This window comes from Canis lupus, chromosome 19 (assembly GCF_003254725.2).
Source record: "Canis lupus dingo isolate Sandy chromosome 19, ASM325472v2, whole genome shotgun sequence".
NCBI lineage: Eukaryota > Metazoa > Chordata > Mammalia > Carnivora > Canidae > Canis > Canis lupus.
Genome location: NC_064261.1, coordinates 8,934,829 through 8,954,338, shown reverse-complemented (window position 1 = coordinate 8,954,338; position 19,510 = coordinate 8,934,829). Strand labels below are relative to the sequence as shown.

Here is a 19,510-nt window from a genome sequence, read left to right as displayed (position 1 = left end):
CTATTCGCTTTTATAGAATAGTCTCTACAGTATTATTACCAGGTAAGTTATAACTACCAGGTAGTTTTGTGTTGTAGCTAACTTGTTTTATAATTCATCATACTATATAATATTACAAAACAAAATATGTTTTGATTTTTTTCAATACTAGTTACTATATAGAACAGGTATATAATCATTGGCACTTTATTTCTGTCAATGACAGTACCTGACTTTTACAATTTTAATTGACGTGTCTACTAAACAGTAGCCTAGGGAAGCAATGTTTGATAGTCTGGTTCACAAAATGAGCTTCTGAAGAAAAATAAATGAGAGAATTAGGGAAATAAATTAGGAAAAATATATAACCAAATAACCCACTTGAAATAAATGGAAATACCATAGAGGAGGAATTGAACTACCACTATATTCTTACATTTGTGTAAAGGAACCCCAAAAAGAAACAAAAAAAATCCAACTATTCACCAGATTGAAATAATTCAGTTATGCTATTTAGAGTAGTTCTTAATTCTTAATTCTCTCTCTCTCTCTCTCTCTCTCTCTCTATATATATATATATATGTATATATATATTTTTTATTACAATTGATTTTATACAACCAAATTACCTTTCATCAAAATTGAACACAATTTTCAGTACATTTTTATTATATATCTATTATGTGCCAGATTCTGACTGAGGGAATGCAGTTTTTACTCTCATTGTGCTTATTGCCAAATATAAAGATTATGGATAGGTGGGAATAAATATCCATTATTATTATAAATAAATAAAATACTTAAAATCTTAAAATCTAAATGATTGAATTTGGAAATTCTATTTCATAATTCAATGCATTTTATAAGACTGGGCCAAATTCAATAACTTTTTCTCTTTTCACCTTTACCTTATTTATAAGAAAACTGATTGCTTTTAGGGGATAAATTTATATATATATATTTTTTTTATTTTTCAGACATAAAAAGGTTTGATTTTTGCATAATCTCAAAGATGAGATAAAGTAAACCTAGAGAATGTGAAGCATCCTTTAACTTTTTAGCTACATAAGTATTTTCTGGAACAGTTTTCTGTATCATATATTGATTTAATATATATAACTTGACTTTATTGAACTAAACATATAGCCAGTTGTTCATAGGTATTATAAAGACCTGCTCTAGAATGTTTAAGGGCCATACATTTTTTCCCTCTCCTCTGATCGTGCCTAAGTAGTGAAGTAGGGATTGTCTTCTATGTCACTTAAAAATGTTAGTCTCCACATGACTGGTGGTCCGTATATAAAGTATACATCTCTCATGCAAGACTGATTTGTTAAAATATCAAAATTGTCATTCCCAGAAAGCCAAGCACCAGAATAACCTGACCATGAGAAACCAAGGTTAACACTGAAGTATTTTGACACTACATGGGTCTGTACAGGGACACAACTTATTTCCAACTGTATTTGTTTCTTTCACAATAACATGCAATTCTAAACTCCAAAACCCAGGCTCCTTTTCTTAGAGTATTTTTCTTTCTTTTTCACAGCACGGAAAAGGATATGCTAGTCAATTCTACAGGATTTACCTGAAGCAGCATGATTTGCACAAAGTCGACCAACAAAAGCATCAACTTTTCAACTTCATTATCTTGGCCATCCAGTTAGTTGTGTGTAACTGAGTATTAGATTGCCGGCGGAGTCATCGTGGCCAATTATAGGACCTGATTGCTCTCAGCAGGCCTGAGAAATGAGTTGAAATGTGCAGAACTGTAGAAACTTTAGAGGCAACTGATTTTGCCTCTCCGATCAGTGTGTGCCTGTTTACAGCACTATATATCTTTCTCTCTCCAAATGTCACTGAGCCCTTTAGATGTTTATATTCACCACGAGAAGCCAGTCATAAAGATAAAGGAAATTTGTGCATTATAAATGCAATATCACTGTTTTAAACTTGACTGTTTTATATTATTTTTGTGTGATCAAGTGTTCCCCAAACTATTCCAACTTTACAAGAGAGATTGTGATTATGTTCTTTTCACCTGTGGGTTATAAAAAATGTTGTATTCTGAAGACCCACAAAATATCAAAGACATTCTGTAGTTTATACACCGTGTTGCAAAGTGTTTACTGTACTATTTCAAAGCTTCTAAATAAATATAAAATATATATATTATATTATATAATTTTCCTAAAATGTGGTACAACTCAGTTGGTTTTTAAATGGATTCATACAGTCCACATCATATAGTAAAGTAAAAGGTAATTCAGGGTCCCAAAGATAAACTTATTAAGAAAAAAACAATCCTTAATAATTTCCTCCCAATTTTCATATCTTATTCAGCCCTGTTTTTCCTTGTTTAAAAGAAAATGAAGCTCTAAGCTACAAAATTTTGTCAAGAACTCGTACTGAATTTTCAATGCCAAAGATATAGCTGTCGATGTTATCAGAAGAGCACTGAACATGTAATATCAAATTATCTAACAATCTACATTCTTTCGATTCTATTTCTATGGCTTTGAATTTAGAATCGTTTAAAGCTTTTATAAAGAATCTATAAATTCATCAGTATTTGTGGTTAGGAAAAAACAAAAACAAACACTGGGTGTCTGTACATTTTGTGATGTAAAACACGTCATTAAGATTACTATTTTAAGAAGTCCTCAACCACATGACTCACACAGAATTTTATTTTACATAGTTTTGCATAGTTTTGTGGCTCCTAATAACACACGAATATCAAATTCATTTATAACTCTATATGAATATATAGAGATATGTTGATATCTGAACTGGTAAAGAGTAACTATAAGATACAAGGATCTCTAAATTTAAAATAAATAAATTTGGAGATAGAAGCATGGTACATTATTGCTTCAGTATTATCTTACATGTGAAAGTTTTATCTCTTAAATATAGTCAGTGTTTTATTAATAAGAAACATCCTCATGAGTCAGCTTTGAAAGGTTAAGCTTGCCTCTTGTTTTTAAGTCAATGAAGTTAATTATTAAATCCATTAAGATGTATTTTCTTTTCTTTTACCTATTTTTTTCTTTTTTCCTGCTGTTGTTGATCGCTTAACTAAGAGAGATATTATGAGAGAAAAGAATTCTCATAGCTCCCCTTAAAAAAGCCTTCAATATATTTGAATGTTTGCCCAATCCAAATCACAAATCAATTTGGCAATATTTACCTTCATCGTCAAATGATCTTATGAATTCAGGATATTTTGAGCTGTGCTATATTATTAAAGAACAGATTAAAACTTAACACATAAGAAATGTTTCCCACCCACTCCATTTTATGGTCACTTAAATGGGAATATTTTCCTTCTATTTAACATTAAAATGTATATGTATATTCATAAGTCCTTGATATGTATATATTTGAGTGGCATTTTGTCATCACTCATTTGACTGTTATCAAATTATAGATATTAATATGTCATAATCCCAATCATTTTATATACTGAAATAATATATGTAATGTTCCAGCCTTTTGGGGACCCTTTGAAAATATATAAAACTAATCCATCATATATGACACAAAAAGCACACGCATTCACATAGCTGCAGCAGTAACATTTTCTCAAACTTTTGGCACTACTACATTAATATTTTGAATGATAAACTATTTTAGTAAGGATATGTTTCTATATAATTTAGCTGGAAAAACGTCTGTTTGTTGTAATTACTTTTTAAACAAGAAAATGATTTTCTTGTTGAATCACTCTGCTTTAATTAAAACCTTTCATTCATCATTTTACAATTATGGGGGAAAACACACATCCATCTGCTTTATCACATGCATTAAAAATAAGATTATACTCACTTCAAATATTATATTCATTCATGCAACTCTAAGAAAGTTTCTTTAATTATTTAGCCTTTTATGTCAATTTATATAATCTCCCTTGAACAAATGTCTTATGCCATATATTTATGCATTAGTTTTTTTATATGTCATAGTAACAGTTCTCCTAATTTGCATTTAAATTCTTAAATTATATCGTTAATCTCCAAAAACAAACAACAAAAAACAAAGAAGTTTTACCTAATTTGTGGGAAAAGTAGAATTACTTAAAACAAAATACCAAATGTTTAGTTATTAATCAATTATCTATTGCATCCAGAATAAATCAGAAATTACAATAGAGTAAGGATATCACCTAGCAATTGGCTAAAATGTTATTTACCAATGATGAGGGACTCTAAAACAGAAAAATGCAATCCACCGATAATAAGGTGTCAAAAAAAACACTTATTAGATTAGTATGAAAAGGAATTTTAAAATAGTTTTTCTGTTTAATCTAGTCATCCTAATATCCAATTTTACATCATTTTATAAATATCAAAGGAAAATAATATCTAAATTATTAGTCAATATTTCATCAGTAAATTATTTCCAAAATGAATAATCATGGCATTTACTCCTTGATAACATGGTTAGTTAAAAGTAGTAAAAACGTCTAACTATTTTCCTGTGGAAATAGTATCTTAATGTTTCAAAGGTATGTCAAACGACAATTTTTTAGAAATCTTTTATCCACATGTAAAATTCTAATTTTTACCTTGTGAACATAATTCTGTGAAATCATTTTAAATCCGAAATTTAAATACCACATCAGAATTACTTTGCAGACATAATGGTATCCCTGTAAGTGTATCATCTTTCTTGGGAAATATGAAGGAAATATGTACATTCTGTTTTTTGAAGATATTAAATGCAATGCCTTTATCAAACATTGCAAATAAGTGCTATAGTAGAAGATTTAAATATTTTCATTATTCATCCTCTTGCTTCATTTCTTAATAATGTTATAATTTGCCAGCAGATCTCCTGTAACGTAGAAACTCTCCTACTTCTCCGATAAAGGAACAGAAACCCTCACAATTCTCAACATAAACTTTAATAACTGCATGTAAATTGTATCATTTCACCTTACCAAAGTATTTGCTGGAGTAAAGGTACTATTTAATATAATTACTCAGTCAGAATATTGCAAATGTTAGGCAGGATAATGAAAATTGCTTACAGTACTGACTGATGAGAGAACTGTTAACTGTCATTGCATGTGGTTTTCTTTCACCCCTTCATATTTCTGTGTGTGCTTTGAATACCCGAGGAACTCAAAAATATTTAAAACATTGGTATACTTGATAATTTTTCTGAAAATCCTATATTTTTCATATTGCAATTTCTTGGGTTCTTTATCTTTTTCAACTCTAATTTTGTAGTGGTAAAGGCTTTGCACTTAACATCCTTTTTATGTTCCTTTTTAACAAGGAAAAACAGAAAATGACAAAATTCCATATTTTTTACACCATGGAATAGTAAAATTATTTTATATATTGTTAGCACTTCAAGGAATTACCCTCTGCTAGGTTGAACAAAATCCTTATACAGTAATTTGTGAAACTACTGTTCAATAGAGTATTTTTTTTTCTTCTAAAACTTGGCGTAGGTTTTAGATTATAGCATTCTATGAGAATGCTGGTAGATGGGTGCCGCCAGAGTATTGCAGGCAATAATATGACTAAAATTCTAATACTTTAGTGTGCATGCATGTATTTCTAATCACTGTTATTTTTTAAGTATTTGTAAAATTAGAAAAATGACTTTTATTTCTTGAAAACTTGTCACATGCTTAGTTTGAAGTTTTACACACCAGATGTTTTTGAGTTGCATGAAAATTTTGCATTAATGATGCAAATATTAAAATTTCACATGAGACTCAAAAATGTCTGAATGCTAGAACTCAGACTTCCAATACATCCGTACATCATAGAGCTGAAAGTAAGCAGGGAATTTCAGCTCTAAACACATTTTCAAGACAGTTATCTGTGAGTGAAAACAGGGTATTATAACAAAAGATGAGTTTAAATCTTAACTATAGTGTTTGTTACTGTGAATGCTATAATAATACATAAGTAAAATGAGTGTAAATGTAATATATTATTTTATACTGCTGTATACATATGAAATAAATAAAACTAGGATACATATTATGCCATTTTTCCATGCATCGATCTTCCACTGACGCCTGTGGGAGCTTTGAATAAAAATCAGTGGCAAAATATGGCCCTAAGTTTAAAAACAACTAATGCTGATTTAGTAGTTTTAGTCTTAATATAACAGGTCTAAGGGGACATCTGTTCAAAACTGAGTCTCATTCGAAGAAACATATGCTAGGTTTAAAGGATTTCATGATATTTATACTTTTGAAAGTAGACATTTAGTTCCATATGATTCTCATGATACCCACAATGAATATTTTAAATATATATTTTTCCCACCTAATGTTATATTTTCTTTTTAATTTTTTTGATTCGTAGTAATACCAAGGGTCCACAAGGAATGATATAGAAGTTATACACAGGATATGAGTGCCTTCAAGCAATAAGAGGAAAACGTTTTATCTAAACTTTTAGAAAGAAATTATTTCATATTTAAAGTCAATGGAATCCTAAGAAAAAATAAAATACAGAAGGGTATCACTATTCGAGAAGAAAATATAAATTATAGATTTTTATAATGTAAGAATAATCTGAATGAATCTTGCAGAAATTTACATTCTGAAACAGTTAAAGGTAATAGAAGAAATGTGCTTTGTAATTTCATATGTGGTTTACGTAACTGATTTTCTTGAGTTCAGACTATACATATCTGGACAGAAATTCATTTTGTGAAGAGACAAGGGATAGGACTAGAAATTTCTCTTATTTGGACATCGAATAAAGCCAACCCTACGGTGGAAAAGAAATAATTGAAATATGCAGGAATGATGATTCTCAATAAAATGTTGACAGCTATAACTACAAGTTACTTTTCTCCCCTAGACCTGTACCTCCTATTCCTCACTTTTACCCTTTCTAGGAATCATATCACAGACTCTTCTATTTAAGCACTATTATGAATTTTCAGACATAAAAATTAAATATTATTAATTACACACCTATATTAAGGCCCAACAATAAGGGGAGGTAAGAATGCCTGGTAGTAATATCTACCTTTATGAAAGTTCTAGTTTACTTTGAGAACCAAAGAAATAATAGGAAAATATTAAATAATTAAATGATCAAATAATTAAGTAATCAAAATTTTGGTCAAAAACCAACTGTGGGTCACGAGAGTAATTCAATGTATTAAGATGAAAACTTAAAAACAAAACTATAGGTAAATAGAATAGAAAAAATGTAGAGTAGAAGAGTATAAAAAAGCATCACTCATGGTAAAAATAAATAATTGTTTGTGAAACATTTTTTCTGATACATGTGTGAAATAGGTCACAATGTGAAATATATTTCTTGCTGTGAATCATTGCCCAAATGTTTGAAAAACACTACACCATATGATCACTCTTTCAAATTTAAATTTATTTAATGCTGTAGAAAGTCAGGGAAGATCTTTTTAAAAAGTTCTTTCAAATCTGAATCTTGATCTTTAGCTTTGTAAAATATGAAGTACACTTAGCTGTAAAAGTCTTATGAGAATTAAGTGAACTGACATATGTGAAATGCATAGCACAATGCTAATGCATATTAGTTGGTGTATTTTATTATTAATATCATTTTTCATCCCTTTATCGCTATTCTTAATTACCAAAAGTATGGAATATAGTCTACAAATGGAAATCAATCCTTTCACAAAACTCCAGACTGCTTCCAAGTTGTATTTAAGCAGTGCTTATTGCAAATTCTCAAGATTAAAGTTGACTTGCCTTTGGCATCCGCTCATCAGCTCAGTTCAACTTTGCCTCTCTATTTATTGGTGGTATGGAGTCAAGGAAATAAAACTCACAGCTTCTGAGTTCCAGTCATTTCCCTTTTGCAACTCTCAAACAGCCCTCTATTCCTACTATGAAAAATATATATGTATGATTGCACTAGGATATATTTACCTGATTTTTTTTTCCCTCAACCTCCAATGTGCTTTTGGAATAACTTTCTATTTCCATGCAAATAAATGTTTGTTGGAGTTACTGAATAATTGACAGAATGATATTTTTTGCATACGACTTATATTATAAAATGAATTTGGGCAGTGTGAAATAACAAAAAATCAACTGAGTAAATTTTAAAGATCTGACTGGCTTCATCGAACAATTCATAAATCAGGCAACATCCCATGTGGCAGATAGAAGAGAGCTCCAAAGGGCTACAGAAACGGAAAGGTTTTAAAGCCAGGACAAGGGAGTTATAAACAAAATAAAGGATTATTTCAGGCAAGGTCATCTCCCTTTGGGGGATAAAAGGGTCTTATTATGTGGATTACTTCACTGGTGGTGAGCAGAACATTCCAGGCTGATTGATTAAGATTGCATTCCTGGGGAAAGTTGAAACTGCAATTAGGTTAGGAATAAAGCCCCCATTTGGTGATGTGGGCCTAGCAGAAGTGACTCCATTTTGGACCTGTGGTTTCCTTTTTAACAATTCCTTCCTTTGATCAGACTGTCAGCTTGACTGAGAGGTGTGATCAAAATTCAAGGTATTAGCACCACTCTCAGCTACCGCCTGGCAGCTTCTGTTGTTTCTTTTTGTGGAATCCATAGGTCACAGTTCCAGGTTCACAGTCCTTAAATTTGCCATTCTCTTTGCTTCTTTTCTGGAATACCAGTCTTAGGGAGATCATTTTCTTGGTGGTTAGCAGCTGTGAACGTACATTTAAGGCTTTTGAGAGAATACAATGCACTAGGGAGATTATTATGATTTTAATAGGATAATTTTTAATGTTTGGAATGAACTTTGGAGCCATGGTCTATAAAGCCCAAACCAATCAAAATCAAATAAGTCAAAGAAAGACCCCCACTAAAGCAGTCACCTTTTTAAGCCAAATGGCTTGCTCAGGGATCTCTATAACAGAGTTTCACCTTCTCCAGAAGTGTTAATCCATGGGGAGCAGGTGGTGTTTGCCACAATCCAGACACCTGCTCACTCAGCTAATGGATAATTGAGGGCTATCTTATTATCAAGAACAACTTTGGTCAGAAAGGCTAAGGATCCTTAGTGGGTAGCTATTATCTTAGCAACAGATTCTACTCTACCTTCAAAAATAAAGGAGAGGTTTCTTATCATATTCTCATTGACATTTATCCCTAACCAGGGAAGTATGGCCCTGCCAAAGGGAGCACATCCTGAGTCATGAATGCCTCCTGGGAGGTCCTTTCTAGCTAGATGGTGTAAATTCAGGGGAACCAGCTAATGAGATGTCTTAGTTAGTTTGTGGAAAATTAGGGGTACAGTTGGATAACCTAAGTGGTATTGCCCCCGGTATGCACCACAGCCATCTAGGTATTCAGGTCCAAAGAGAATGGTGAGCACCATAAACAAAAACAAACCCAGCTAGGGCACAAACCATTCCCATTAAGGAAGTCCTATTAATGGATTCATTCATGGAGATTGGTGCATTTGCCCCTTCACCTCAGGGGTCAATTAGGTTTTCAGCACATTCAGAGAATAAATCTTGCAGCCTAAAATAAAAAGTTATTCTGAATACCTTGCAAAGATGGGTGCTGCTGGAGAGATCTATTAATGCAGGGGAGGCCAGAGCTGATCTAGACACTCAAGGGAATGTGAGAGTGTGATTATATGAAGATTTACATAGGTATATGAGTTTAATTGCATAACTACAGTTATAATTGGAGAAAAGAAAAAAACAAGGCACTGGATGTTCTGTTCATAATAGTTGAACTTGTTAAAAGACTTCTAAGAGGGATTGACTGAAGCTTGGGATGACCATCACCAATGGTCTAGGAAGTATAGATGAGGATGTTAGCTCTCCAGGCCAATGCCAGAGTGAAGAAAAGAAAGAGAAGAAAATAGCTTTCATGTTCAGTTAAAGGATGAAGTTTTGACCTGGTGTCTTGAGTGGAAGAAGTCTACATGAATGTCAGCTACTTGTATTCCTTGTCAGTTTGAGTCGGGGGTCTTCAGTATCTGTACTGGACCAATTGTCGAGTAAAGCCTTCTTTGGATGTGAGATGTGTACCATGGACTCAGTGCCTTCTAGTTTTGCAGCGGTGTCGGTGGTGAGAGTGCTTGTAAATCCCTTCTAGTGGAGCTCATGGGGAGTCCTCTGATGATGTTTCCAGAATCATATCCAGTGGCCAGACTTCAGGTCTTTAGATAATGACTAACAGGATCTTTTGAATTGGGATTTGGGAAAGCTTCTTTAACCTGTCGATACCCTTTAGCCTAAGACATTAAATACTTATAGTAGCTAGCCATACTAGCATGCAACAAGGGATCAGCAGAAAGTTGTATACCAATAGACATTGGTCTACTGATGACTATCTCATGTAGAGTTAGTTTATGTTTCCCAAAGGGGGTCTGTGAATAGTCAGCGAAGCCAAAGGAAATACCGTAGGTCAAGGGAGTCCAGTAGTTTCAACAAATATGGAGATTTTGAGTTTGACGATCCCATTAGTTTTCTCAACCTTGCTTGATGATTGAGGATGACAGGGACAGTAATGATTCCTAGAAGTTTGCAAGGTTTTTGTTAAGGCTCATACTATTTGTCTAGTGAAGTGGGTGCCTCGATCACTGGAGATTGCAGAAGGAAATCACCAAATGAGAAACACATTCTCTAATAATTTCTTTCCACTGTGAGCATCAACCTGTGGCAGGGGAAAGCTTCAAACTATCTGGAAAACATACATAAAATAACAAGTACATATCAATATAACCCACACTAACTGGCAATTGAATGAAGTCCAGCTAAAGTGCTCAAAAGGACCAGAGGGAGTAAGTCCAAGACCCTGTTGGGACAAAAACAGTATCTCCAGGATTATGAACTTGACAGGGTAGATGTTGGTATTAAACTGTTTGCACATTTTTTTTTAAATTAGTTATTCATGAGAGACAGACAGAGAGAGAGAGAGAGAGAGAGAAAGGCAGAGGGAAAAGCAGGCTCCATGCAGGAAGCCCAATATGGGACTCGATCCTGGAACTCAAGGATCACACCTTGGGCGGAAGGCAGGCATTCAACTGCTGAGCCACCCAGATGTCCCATGTTTGGACAATTTTAAAAAAGTTGCTACACCAATGTCTATTCATAATTTGAGTCATCTTAAAGGCACCATGGAGGATAAAGGAATGCAAAAACTGAATTTTGAGGTTTACTAGGGAGCCAGGAAAAACTGTTATCTTGGGTTTCCCATAGCTCCAACTGTTTACTTAATTTATAGCCACTGTTTGCCCATCTTATTTTTTTTCTGATTCAGGAGCAGACAATTGCTATGTCATAAGAACGCCAGGGTGACAAAAGTCTGGCAATGAGGGGTTATTTTTTTGCTGAAACAGAATGGAGTTCAGTCCTGAGTTGCAACTTTTATAGACTCTTGTTGCTGTCTGTGCATGAAAGTTAGCTAGAGCATTTCCCTGGTATTCAGGGTCAGTCCTTTTAGTGTGGGCTTCAATTTTGATGACAGCAATTTCAGAAGGTAAAAGAATAGCAGTAAGAAGATCATTTACTTGTCTGTTTTTTGATTGGGGCCTGGTTATGGTGTTACTATCCAGTAAGGAAGGACTACTTGGGAGGGAGAATCTCCCACGGGGTAAGTCGCCTCAACAGGCAGAGCCCCAGTCCCCAATGGTTCTAATTGTAGACTTCTTGAAGTTGTCATTTCTTAGCTTGGCAGACAATGTTCTCTAGAGCTGGCCTTGGGTTGTTCAAAATTGTTTTATTTTCCTCTTTTTAATTAATCAAAATATTTAGTTCTTTATTATGAAAACTAGGTTTTTAAACTTATCACCAAAATAAAGCAACTCATATTAATCTGTGATTAAATTAGTGTTTCTAAAAGGGCACTTGTATGTTTAAGGGAACTAGATTAATCCATGTAAAAACTTCTATTGAGAATATTGTGTGGATGAAGACACTTTTTGTTTTGCTTCATCATACATATTTACTTGTCTTTGAGAGCAGTTGCTAATCCTTGGGTCATTGCTCACCTAGTTTGCCTGGGAATAAGAAACATTTAATGAATGTTGCAATTATCTAATTTGGAACACCATCTCCATGCTCTTGCTTCCTTTATCATTGTGAGTGACTCTTCTCTTAGTCATGAAAAAAAGGAAAGAAAACAAGCACTGGTGTGGTAATGCATAAGCCTAAAACTGAATTTTATTCTAGAAGTGTGAGGATGTTTAATATTCTCAGTTGTGTTTCTAATTAATAATGGAATCAGTGGCCAACTTCAAGGTTTTCTGGTAATACATTTCTCTCAAAATTGGTATCTGAGTGTGTGTGTGTGTGTGTGTGTGTGTGGTGGGGAAAAGTATTAACCAACACAAAAGAGACTCATGGAGGAATGCATGAAGAAAATCATCTTATAGGCAAACATATACATTTTGTGCCACTCTATTAATTAATCTTTAGACTATTTAGAATGCCTGGTTGGAAAGTAATGGTATATTTCATCTTCAACAGGCTGGCATGGGTTTTTCCATACATGGGCCATAAATGATCAATTTCTTCTGGCACCGTGTGGTAACCACTCTTATTTTATGCTGGGCTACGCAGACCACAAAGGGACAATGCAATGGTCATAATAAAATATACCAAGTAAGTTGACTTAGAGAAAAAAAGTGAGAAATAAGAGAGGATAAAGAGGGAGAGAGAATACAACCAATTGTCTTGCCTCACTCTCCAGTAAATTTTAAGAGACTGAGAAGCAGTTATGATTTTTAAAGTTCACGTAGTCTCATACATACGTAAGTTAAAACAAGGAGAAAACTAATGAAAATGAACAATGGTTGGGCAATGCTAGCGAAACTATAGTAAAGAATGAGATAAAGTGATATACCTTAGGAAGGACTAAAACAGAGAAAGGCTATATAAATTTTGTTTTAAAATATAGGAACACCCAACTATCTCATTGGGATGCTTCTGTAGATATGTGTAGGTGTGCGTTCTATACATCCATTGTTTCTCTGACAAAGGATGTACAGATTTACATGATAGTGTTGCAAATATTTTAAGGTTAAGGTGTCTCAGTGATCTTAAGAAAATGCACTTGCAATTATAGGGACTAGAACAGGGGGAAAACTGGAAATGCCACTAAGGGATCATGCAGAAGCATGTGACGCTGGCATAAGATTAAAGGAACCTAGATGACAAGTTTACAACACTCTGTTTATTAGTCAAGAGTATTGCTGCTGAGGTGGAGTGAATGATATTGGGCATTTTTCAAGCTTAGATATAGTTTGAATGTAAGACTTCCTCTAACACTCCAGAAGAGTCTATTCCAGTATTAGATATAATAATAATTAAAATATGAAAATAAATGCTGCAAATAATGTTGCATTATGATTTAGAGGATGTTATGAGGTAATTCATAACAATAAAAAAAGAGAAAGAAAAACAGAAATTGGGGTAATGAGAGACCCACTGTTGTAAATCTCTAGCTAGGAAGCAAGTGAGCACAGGTAACTTAGAGACTGGATTAGTACACATGGAGGAGGAAGGACAGAATGGAGAGACACAGTTCAAAAAACAAATAGATGGTGTTTCCTCCCTGATGAGATGGTCAGCTGACTGATGAGGGAGAGGGAGAAATGATATGACTGGGGTTTTCATTTACCAGAGTGGATCGTGCTGCCTTTAAGCACACAACATAAAGGGAAGAAAAGGGCAATCTTATTTGTAGGAGGGCTTGTTAATTTTCTCTTTATTACTCAATTTTTAAAAAAGGTTTTATATTTATTTATGAGAGACACAGAGAGAGGCAGCGATACAGGCAGAAGGAGAAGCAGGCTCCCTATGGGGACCCCAATGTGTGGGACTCGATCCCAGGACTCTGGGATCACGACCTAGGCTGAAGGCAGACGATCAACCACTGAACCACGCAGATGCCCCTATCACTCAATTTGTGCTAGCTGCTTGCTATCCAAGTGGAACTTGAACTGCATTATATTTAAAGATATTCAGAGAATTTTAGATTTTTACCATTTTATCAAATGATAGTCAGTCTCATGACCTGAGCCAAAGGCAGACACTTAACTATTTCAACCACCCAGGCGCCCCTAAATTATAACTCTTAAGTTGATTTTTTTCCTTATGTTATTTGAAAATAATTCTATAAATATGTAATATGTAAATTAGAAATATTTTTAAAGTTCCCCCCCGCCTCCCGTGCTACTTTGGCTAGTGCATATGCCAAAAGTGGTCTTGCCTAATTTAAAAAGGAGGCAGATTAAGTCAAAAACCTCTGGCTGTTTGTGTGACATGCATGATAGATACCACATAATAAAGAGGAAGACATATAAATAAAAATAAATATAGACATAATAATTGTTTTTAAAAAGCTATTTATTTTTCCTTTCCATCTGCTCAAATAACATTTTCAGCAAATATTTTTGAAAAAAGTCATAATACCTTCAAGTTGTTTGACCTGTATTCATCAACTCCCATCTAAATTCTATTAGCAATTAATTTTCTTTTCTTTTCGGTTCTTTTCTTTTTTCTTTTATTTTCTTCTTTTTTCTTTTTTCTTTTTTCTTTTTTTTTCTCCTTTTCCTCTTTTTCTTTCTCTGTGATCCTCACAGAATCATAGACTTTTAGTGCAGAGCAGGTCCTTGAAAATATTCTTGTCCTTAACATACCTATGAAGAAAATAGGACAAATATAGACCCACTGATGAAAGAACATAACCATAAACTTAATGTCCCAAGCCTTTATCTTGACTGAATTCTTAACCTGCACCAGGCTACATTTCTAGTCTCTGAGTCTTATTTTTACTTGAAATCCTAGGAGTAACTATATTTAAACATATAAAAATAAGTTATAGCATCTAGAACTACACTTTATATTTTTAAATTTCAATGCTCTCTCTATGCCACATGCTCATTTCTAAGGATGATTCTCATGTATAAGGCACCATGAAGTGTGGCCTAAGAAACTAGAGTCCTTTTATATTTAGAATAAAATGTTGTTTTAATATATGCATTTTTATTCCTTTTAACCAACATGTTATGTTGGCAGCGAATAAGCAAAACTGGAGTCAAGCTAATATGAGTACATGTTCCAGAGAAATCCCATTTAACAACTGCTACTTCACCAAGAATAGGTCTGAATCCTCTGTCTTGATAAAATCGTTATCATTCCAGCTAATACATTCACCCAACTTAGCTCAATTTACTTCAATTAATTTAATCAAATACTAAATGAAAAATAAGAAAGAGGGTAAAGGGTGATTTTCATTGTTGACTCTTCACCCTGTTGGTGAGGGAGAGATTTCCACCCTAGGGTTTGAGGATGGAGAACACATAACATAGGACACTGGACAGACAGACCAAATTGATAACAATTTATGAGTCAAATATTCTCACAGCCTGGGGGAGAAGGACACTTTACAGAACACAGGGCCACCTTTCTAAGAACTACGAGAAGCAGGCTTCTTTGGTATCCAGGGGTGGGGGCTCTTCCGTGTTTCCCACTGGAGGATGTGATCACGGAGAATTCAATGGAGCTAGCAGGGAAATGAAACCACACAACCTGAGAACCACACTCCTGGTCCCCCTGATAAGCAGAGCTGTTTGGCTCAGGGATCTTATCTTCAAGGGTAGAATGAAGACCTTGAGGATAGACCCTCCAAGGCACTCCCAGATATGCCAGATGTCAAGGTAGCACATAATATTGGCCTTTAATTTTAGTCCTTATACCGTGATTGATTCCTTGATGTCTTGACATCAGTTTTTACCTTGGTGATGAACTGAGACTTCTAGGTAGCAGAAGTACCTCTCCAGGACATGAAGTAGGCACTTGACCAGGAGGAAGACAGTGTGATGAGAAAAACAACTATTTTGAGTTGCTGCCTAGGCATTTCACAGTACAATTACCCTGCTTATGCACACAGTCTGGATGTTCAGATAAGGACCAGAGCTTCAGATTCCCACCAGAAGTTCCCGCTTTGCTTTTCCTGGGGCACCCTTTAAAATAGTGAAAAGTCAGTGATGTCTACCGCAACCATTGTCTAGGTGTTTGTTACCCTGCTCTCTCATCTCCTGCTTACTCATGGCCTGGGACAGGGGACTGTCTTTTCCCTCCCTCCCTGAGATCTGTAAGCAATGAAACCTTGTGACTTTATTTCTTTTGTGTGAGTGTATTGAAACTGTATTTTTGATCAAAATGACCCTGGGTTCATTTCCCCAAAGTGGGTGCTCGGATACTGAGGAGCTATCTGCCAACCTTGTGGGGATGGCTTTTGCCTCCTCATTCAGCAGATCATAATCCGCATATCTTTAATTTGATACATCAGCTACGGGCCCCCAACACAGAGTCACAAAGTGAGGTGACCTTCAAAAACGTGAACTTTAAAGGTGTTTCCTTTATGGCCAATAAAGGAAATTGAGGAACTCATCTGGCATTAGCACAGGGAGTACATGTCCCCAGGGGATGTGGATTTAGATTAATCCATGCCTGTGGCAATAGCAGAGGGTTATTTGCTTTCTTTGGAATTCTTTGAAGGGGTCATTAAGCCTCTCATTTAAACTGGCTGCCTGGGGTCTACAGGGGCATGGAGATGTATTGAATGTCTTCTTCAAGAGCCCAACATTGTCTGTTTTGAGAGGTGAAATTAATGCTTTGGTCAGGATCAATAATCTCTGAAATTCCAAAGGGAACAATAGGAGTGTCCTGGTGAGGCCTTGAATTGTGGCCTCAGTACAGTTAGTGACATCTCTTACCTTGATTTATATTTTAGGTCGCAGTGAGACAAGAGGTTCCCAAAGTCCTTTACCTCCAGGGAACAATTCTTATATAATACACCAAGAGTTTATAACAATGTACATATGGAGCCATTTTCTGACCAGGTTATCCAGTGCTAAGATGAATGCCTGATGTATGGTCAACTGTGCTGACCCTTAGAGCCTGCATTTATCAGGGACATCCTGGATGCGAAATGAAAAGCAGCAACATTCTACCAAGTTCCATCATATATAACAATGGCAATATGGTCCATAAAGTATATAGGTTCTGATTAATTATTCACAAACTTGTTCCTGCAGGGCTCTCCATGTTGCTAAGGGGTCTGGGAGAGGGCTGACCTCCTCTAATACCATGGCATCTGGCCATGATCTGAGGAGTGGTGAGGCACTATTCTCCTTGGCTTTGCACTATTCACCATTAGAGTGGTGGCACCATTATATATGAGCATATATCAGGGAGCAGATAACATTAAGTACTGGGTACAAGTCCATCCCCAAATAATGGAGAGGTGACACAACTGCTGTTTCAATGATAAAGCCCCTAGCCAATGTGCCTGGGGCTTGTCATAGTGCTGCTAGTTACCAGCATGTCAAAGGGCTCATCTTCTAATCATGGGGCTTGGTTGCCCGGCTGGCTCCACAGATAAAAAGATTTTATTGGAGGTAAATTCTCACTCTGGGGACATTGCCTAACCACCTACCCCCCCCCCCCCCCCCCGACAAAGAGACAGCTGTCTACAGCAGTTGCTGGGCTCCCAGACATCTTCCCTCACCTATCCAGAAGGATTGCACGGGGTCATAAGTTGCCTGTGGACTTCTGATAAAGGAGACAGACTGATATATGTGGTAGTTGTTGGCCATGTACTGAGAACTCTTCTGCAAACAGTCCATCATGGACTCTGAGCATCTATTCTTTCATGTCAAGCTGGCCATTATGCCTTGGGTCATGGAACCAGCACTCATTAGACCTGCACAGTTATCAAACGATCTGTTCTACAGACTGCAGTCAAATCTGACTCTCTGACATATCCCATCTGGAAGGAAGAGACCAACAGCAATTTATTCGTCACAGATAGTCACAGCCCTGGGGTGGAAGGTGGCAAGAAGGATGCTGTGCATGGCCACACGGGGTTGCACTCAGAAAGAGTGAACAGTCAGGGGCTGTAGGAGGCAGGCTTTGTGGTATCAAGGTGGTAAAGTGTTTCCTGGTTCTGCTGAGATAGGATTGGCTGTTTGAATTGGCTTGTTCTGCAAGCTAAGAAGGAACCAACACCTATCTTCTTCTCGTCCCCCTGAGAAGTAGGGTTGTCTGCCTAGGGTATCTTAACTTTGGGAGCAAAGTAGAGAGAAAAATTGGGGAGTTAGATTATTTGATGTTTTTCTAGTTGTGCCAGATGTCAAGGCAACATATAAATTGGGCTTAATTTTGGTTATACAGTAACAGTGAACAGTTACACTGTTTGATAGGACCAAAATCCCTGAGAACCCTTGAGGAATTTAGATCTTGGTCAGGCTTATTTCAAGGCAAACTCATCAGATATTAAGGTTAGGTTCTTTGAGAGGTTTTCCATATTGTCTTCCAAAGCAGAATATTTTTCCAAAGTGGAAACTAAATGTTTTATGAACATAGGCCCCCCATCTCCTATGGAAACTTATGGAAGGGTCTCTTTGTCATCAAGTTCTGAAATTTCATAATATCATGAGATTTGATGTAGATCTGTTTCCATCCGAATTGCAGATATTTAGTAAGCTCTTTCAATGTTTAAACGCGAGCTTTCAGTTTTGGGATATTTTATTGAATGATTGCTCTCATCATTTCTGCTCTTATTTTTTTTTCATCCTTTTTCTTTATCCCTTATTATTTGAATATTGAACCTCCTCAACTGACCTACCAATTTTCTCCACTTTTTCTTCTCCACTTTCTATGTTTTTTTTTTTTTTTAATTTACTTTCTCAGAGATTTTCTTATGTTCATCTTCCGAACTTCTATTGAGGCTTTTATTTCTCTTTTTTATTTTTTTATTTTAAATCTAAGAGTTCTTTGTGTTTCCTTAATATTTCTCTTTAAAGGTATTTTGAACGTTTTCCATGCATGCAATATTTTCCATGTATGCATTTTATCTTCCTGGAATAGTGTCTCTTTCCAGGAATTGATGGTAGAGATTTTTTTTTCTTTTTTTTTCTTTTCTTTTTTTTTTTTTTTTTTTTTTGCAAATGTCTGGTGATGCTTAGCTGTATGCCCATAATTAAGAACAATGTTTAAAATGCTGAAAGTAAACTCTGCCCTTGTGTGAAAAGCTTGTTGAGTGTTTATCTATTGGGCGATCTTGCTGGATCATTTAATTAAGGAAACCCCAATGTCCATATATTTGGTATATATTTTTCTTCTTAGGCTAGTTAGAGATATTCAGAGAAATGTTTTCAGGTCTTCTGCCTGGAGGTATAAGCCTAAACACTTGCATTCTGAAAGTTAATTGGGGAAAGATGGCTGGAAGACTCAAGGGCCTACATTTCCTGGGTATGATGATCTCACATTAAACTGTACCTGCTGTCTTCCAATGTAGGCACCTCTGTCTTAACCTCCTTAGAGAATAAATCTCCTGTCTCCAACCAGAGGGGATAATTGATCACCTACATATGCACAGTCGTTGAGAGAAACCTAGGAGTCTAATTGCTTCTCAATGACATTTTTTGATCCTTCTTTTTATTTTTATATTCACTCCTACTTTAGAACTAATTTGTTCTATTAATTCCCGAGCCTTTGGAATATTCTGTGGGATAAGTCAGATTTCTTTCTACATACTCTTAACTTCTAGCTCAAGATT

At 35.3% G+C, this 19,510-nt stretch overlaps 1 protein-coding gene across 2 annotated transcripts in view; it reads left to right on the top strand.

Moving 5' to 3' along the window:
• Positions 1-19,510, top strand: part of PCDH10 (protocadherin 10) — a 60,999-nt gene that overhangs the window by 39,480 nt on the left and 2,009 nt on the right. Inside the window, exon 5 of one of the 2 annotated variants that reach the window (XM_025420629.3) lies at positions 1,529-7,723. The exons of the other annotated variant lie outside the window; for it this stretch is intronic. Within the exon in view, the coding sequence (XP_025276414.3) occupies positions 1,529-1,548 (20 nt within the window). The 3' untranslated portion in view covers positions 1,549-7,723. Of the gene's footprint in view, positions 1-1,528; positions 7,724-19,510 lie in introns of those variants that run through there. 2 annotated transcript variants of the gene reach the window in all.